The 5,188-nt window shown below is 45.9% G+C and overlaps 1 protein-coding gene across 1 annotated transcript; it reads right to left on the reverse strand.

Annotated features, from left to right (window-relative positions):
• Positions 1-669: 669 nt before the first annotated feature.
• On the reverse strand, positions 670-3,796 carry LOC119282208 (CASP-like protein 5B3). Its single transcript, XM_037562519.1, has 3 exons — positions 3,403-3,796; positions 1,679-1,811; positions 670-1,214 (listed from the first exon to the last, which is right to left on the reverse strand). The coding sequence occupies exons 1-3, from the start codon at positions 3,531-3,533 to the stop codon at positions 1,011-1,013; spliced, it is 468 nt and encodes a 155-aa protein (XP_037418416.1). The 5' UTR covers positions 3,534-3,796; the 3' UTR covers positions 670-1,010.
• Between the last annotated feature and the right edge of the window lie 1,392 nt (positions 3,797-5,188).

A 5,188-nucleotide genomic window follows, 5' to 3' on the forward strand; every position in this document is an offset into this window, starting at 1 on the left:
TAAATCAGAGATTGAGGGACGGACTAAGCAAACAATTACAGAAAGATGAGCAGTGGAAAAGCCTTGCTACCACTTGCAGATCAATCTTTCTATGCATGAAATATCGAAATGAATGAAATAACTAAACCAAAGGAGTGAGGTATATTTCATATAACAATGAATCAAACACTAATAGCATGAAAGGTCCGACAAATACCAACTAAACTCCTTACGTCCTCAAACATTTTAACCAAGCTCACCTTGCTAGACAAGCTTGGCGACTCATAGGTTCCCTGACAGTCTATGTGACAGGATTATGAAGGCTAAATGTTATCCTGGGGTTGATCTACTAGACACGGCATTTATTCAAAATGCATCTCCGAAATGGCAAGGCATCATGCATGGTTTGGAGTTGCTCAAGAAAGGGTTTGTATGGCGTATTTGTGACGGCCGCACTGTTTGCTTATGGAGGGACAATTGAATCCCGAGAAGAAATCTGAAAATTAACATAAGCCCTACAACATCTGGGTGGCAGACTTAATAGACCATGACACCCATACTTGGAAGGAGGACAGGGTCAAACAAATTTTCATGCCTCTAGCTGAAGAAGATATCCTTAGTATTCGACTTCCTAACTATGATGAGAACTACATGTCTACATTGCTTGGCAACAAAAGAAAGGCTTGTTCATTGTGCGAAGCAACCAGAAACGGTTGGTCCCAGCCACACGAAGAGATATGAACTCATTCCCTTCTACAATAACCAGAGCATTTTTCAGGTATCTTCGATCATGACTTGAACTCCATATATTAATGATCCCACATCATCTAAACAGTAACTACTCCACCTCAAGAAGCTGATAACCAACTCCTAGAATAAAGATGAGCTACTATCAAACAGGCAATCTATCTAACAAGGGACGAAGGACTGCCCATAACTGAAATCTAGCAAGTGTCCCGAGCACATTGCAACCAATTTACCCTCCTGACTGTCTAGCATAACGTGACGGCGAATATGAGCGCGTGAGATCACTAGTAGAACGAAACCAGTAGCCAGAACACAGAGAAAGAAGACGCAGCTTGCAGCAACCATGTGATGAACGCCAGGACGACCGAAAGCGCGAACTGCCGGCAGGCCAGCTTCGAGTATGTCTCACAGAAGTGCACATCCCACATCAAGAAAATTGTCAGGCTCGCGGAGGCACAGGCTCCTGAGAACATGAAAACCGCCACGACCTGCAATGCATTCACAATTGATGTTTTCACTCAAATAGACCTTTGTTAGCTCAAGATTCCAAGAACTGCTCGAGTAAAAAAAATGATTTCACAGGGTATCTAGACTCTGCTTGTGAGATGTACAAACTTTGGCTGTGAAAAATGACAGCCATTAGTTCTAATAACAGGAAAAAAAACCTTTGATAAACTATACCGTTGGTTGACCAAAAAGTCATGCAAAGCATATTGGTTGCTAAAGTTCGATGGAGCACTTGTGCAAACAAATCTCTTTAAGACTACCTTATTCTTAGAGAAGGAGGCAGAACAAGAACTTGGCCAATAGAAAATCACGAGTTGCACTTAACCTGAATTTTTGTTCGTAAGAACTAATGATAAAAAATCTGGGTTCAATTGCTTCAGTGCATGCCTTCAGTTAATTCAGACGTAGCTCATGGACAAAAGAAGAGATAAACTGAACGACTTACCCAGTCAACCATAACAATGATCAATACATTATCTCGGGTGTGAAGATCCTTTTTATTCCTTAGAGCAAAGATATCCTTACAAGCAAGGCCCAAACTCCACATCAGCTGCAGGATCAACGCTAGACTCATGTAGCTGAAATGAAGTGAGACAAGATTACACTCGTTAGATGATGTCGACAAATCATACTTGAGCCCAAACAATTCTGAATAGTAGTCAAGAAACTGAACACTTTATATATGCAGTTCATAGTCTCAATGGCATGAACTTGATGTCAAAAATATAAATCATTGGCACACACCAGCACACAGTCAAGACATGCATGTTGACACATAAAACACGCGAGCTGTAACATTTTAATTTTTCCAGCGGTATTAGGAATCAAAGGGACACTGATGACAATCAGGATTTGGACACTGCTTACTATCAGGATTCCCAATACCACTGGAAGATTGAAATGTCGCAACTAGCATTTTAAACAAAAACTATATCTGTAATCATTCACAGAAAACATTAATAGAGGATAACAGAACACTCCAGTTCTTGTTATGAAAAAGAGCATTCAAGTTCAAGTGAACTCCCAAGATTATGGACAAATGAACATAAATATGTACGATGTCGAGCTTGTACTCCTGCAGACATGCATGAACTCTGTAATGGAACCGTCTTAGAACTTGAATAAGGAAATCACCTAATGAAGGATCATTTCATTTCTTCCTGCGAGGCCATATATTTACTACTAGTTGGGTGGGTCACCAGACAAATACTAGTTACTAACTTTGGGAGCATTGAAGGTATTCCGAGTTTATCAAATGAGGAAGCTGGTGGAGGCCTCACGACTCTGTCGTATTCCGTACGTGCTAAGTCAAATGCGGATAGATACTTGTATATGTATGATGGACTGATTAGCAGATATAGCTTAAGAAGTTATCCATGTGTTCCCCAAAAAATTGGGCTGTAATTTTTTTTTGTCCTGATGCTGAAGGAAAATTTATAGTATTCGACAAGAACACCATCTAGCCTTTTGTGTATGAACTATGAAGTGGTTCCAACTTCCAAGCACATAGTAAGGTTTTTGTTCCTTTTTTTTCCAGATTACAGAAGAACACAATGATGATTGATGACTGTCGCCATAGTTGAGGTATCAATAATGCTTTAATCCATCAGTTTCTTCAGTTATCAGCCTAACTGAAGTACATTGCAGTCGCATCTGAATTAGTTTCCTAATTAATTTTCTTTTTCAATGCCGAGGAGATTTAGTAGAACATTAGAATCTATCACTGTTTTAAATAGCCCGCTATAGCTCCGCTATAGCACGCTATAGCGTTTACAAAAAGTCTTGCGCTAAGAGACTTTGGTCCAAACAAATGAATAAACATTTTAAATAGCGCGCTATAGCTCCGCTATAGCACGCTATAGCATTTGGAAGAGGTCCGCCGCTAAGATGCTTAGCGCGCTATTTAAAACTTTGGAATCTATTGCACACAAAGTAATCACCAGGTTTTCAACTGAGAAAAAAGCATCACCCTGCTTGGAAGGCGTTAAATCTGCCTCATCTAAGTACTCTTAAATAAGGGTCTCTAGTCTCTACCTTATTCCCCAAAAGTTTATCTTGAAAGAAAGAGTAAAACTCACCCAACCTAAGAGTAAAACTCAGAGAATTTGCAAGAAAACGCACAAAGGGGGGAGGGAAAAAGTAGCATTTGCGGGGGAATGAAATTAGTACAAGTAGGCGCTGTAGTTGGAGTAGCTGAAGCCTGAGGCCATGGCGAAGGTGGACGCGGGGGCAAAGACGCACTGCGACAGCCGCAGTGCCATGCCGCTCCATGTCCCCGGGCTCCCCACTACGCGCTTCATCCCCTGCCTGCCTGCCTCGGCTCTGCACTGCTCGCTGCGGAGAGGTGAGGCGGAGAAGCCGATGGAGTCCTGGCTAGCTCGCCGGGCACGGATCTGTGGCAGTTGCTGTGTGCGCTTAGCTCGTGTGGGATGGGGAAGGTGATGGCTGTGAGCAGGAGCCCGAGAGGTGGTGGTGCCTGACTTGTGTGAGACGAGATGGGAAAGGTGATGGGAGAGGTGGTGCTTGGCTTCCGTGAGACGAGATGGGAAAGGAAGCAGGAACCAGGAAGCTTCCCGGTAGGTTCCTTCCTTGGCCACATCGTCCGAGTATACGTACATTTCTGTGCACGCGGCTTGTCACTTTCACGGCATCTCCGCAAACCCCTAAAAGTCCACGCATGTATTAGAAGCAAATTTAAACAAGAGGATGAATTTCATGCAAACGGAATGATTTCCTTTAATCTGAATCAAATTCATTACATGGTCAACTTATTTCAACTACGTAAACGAGGATGAGACTTTTTAAACCTAATCTAAAAGATTGCCGGTCGCAGAGGAGTCCATATCCCACGTTATATCTTCCTCATGTCCGGCAAGCTCAACGGTCCTGAGCCCTCGGAGGTGAAATCGAAGGAGGAGAAGAATAGGAGTGGCCTTCCTGGGACCCAAACCATAGTGACGTACCACATGTGCTACTCTTCCTCGCCTGAGTCTGACGTGGATGGTCCAGCATCCTGGTCGTGTCGGCAGGACGCGAACCACGGTGGCGGCGTGGTCAACACAGAGTTGGCACCGTCCATGGTCGGTCGATCGTCTGTGCATCCTCTCCGGCCACCTCCGCGTCTATCTTCGTGAACAGGGCGTCCCTCTCCGCCCGCAGCACGCGCAGGCACCATCGCCCGCGACAAATCTCGTGTGTGTTGCGCATGGACTGGTATAGCGTTTGTTGCTCATGCAAAAAGCGGATCCTCCACAACCATGATCACCACGTCATCGTCGTTAGCCTACTCGCCGATGATATGCTCCTCTGTGAGTCGGTGCTTGCCGAGGAGCCGAAGGTTGTAGCATTGTTCCTACTAAGCATGTCGGGACACCGACAGTGGCGGCACCTGGTGCTCTTTCACCAGTACAGCGTCGAAGTGCGCCCGTGCCTGCTCCAAGGTGATGCCGGATGGACCGGCGAGGGCGGTGGCACTGGTGCGTCATCATACGCCTTGTCTAACATCTTGTCGGCGTTGCTATCCTCCAGCGAGCTCGCCAGCAAGCCAGCCTCTATTCGGCTCGCACAGCGGGCCTGCCAGACGGCCGGAATGCCGACCAGCTCCTGCTTTTGTTCGATGGAGAGGCTGTCGCGTAGCGCTTTGGAGCTCAAGGTCATGATAGATGTGATGTACGGAGTAGATTGGGAGTGGAGTTTGGTGTTGTGCGGATCTTGTCGGGCCTGGCCATGCATAAAAAGTGGACGCCGTTCGGGTCAAGTGGAGCGTTGTGTGAAATGCGGGCACCAGAGTTGGTTTCCCGGCAGCCGCGCTTGTTCAATGCCGGCATGATGATGGATGGGTAACCGGTTTGAATGCGGAGAGAGTCGTCCAGTCAAGTCTCTCTAGCATTGAGCAGGCGCTGAGAGTGGCACGTGGCACGGGCGATGCTCTCGGTCGGTGTCGTGGTGGGCGCAC

This window comes from Triticum dicoccoides, chromosome 3B, assembly GCF_002162155.2.
Source record: "Triticum dicoccoides isolate Atlit2015 ecotype Zavitan chromosome 3B, WEW_v2.0, whole genome shotgun sequence".
Classification (NCBI taxonomy): Eukaryota; Viridiplantae; Streptophyta; class Magnoliopsida; order Poales; family Poaceae; genus Triticum; species Triticum dicoccoides.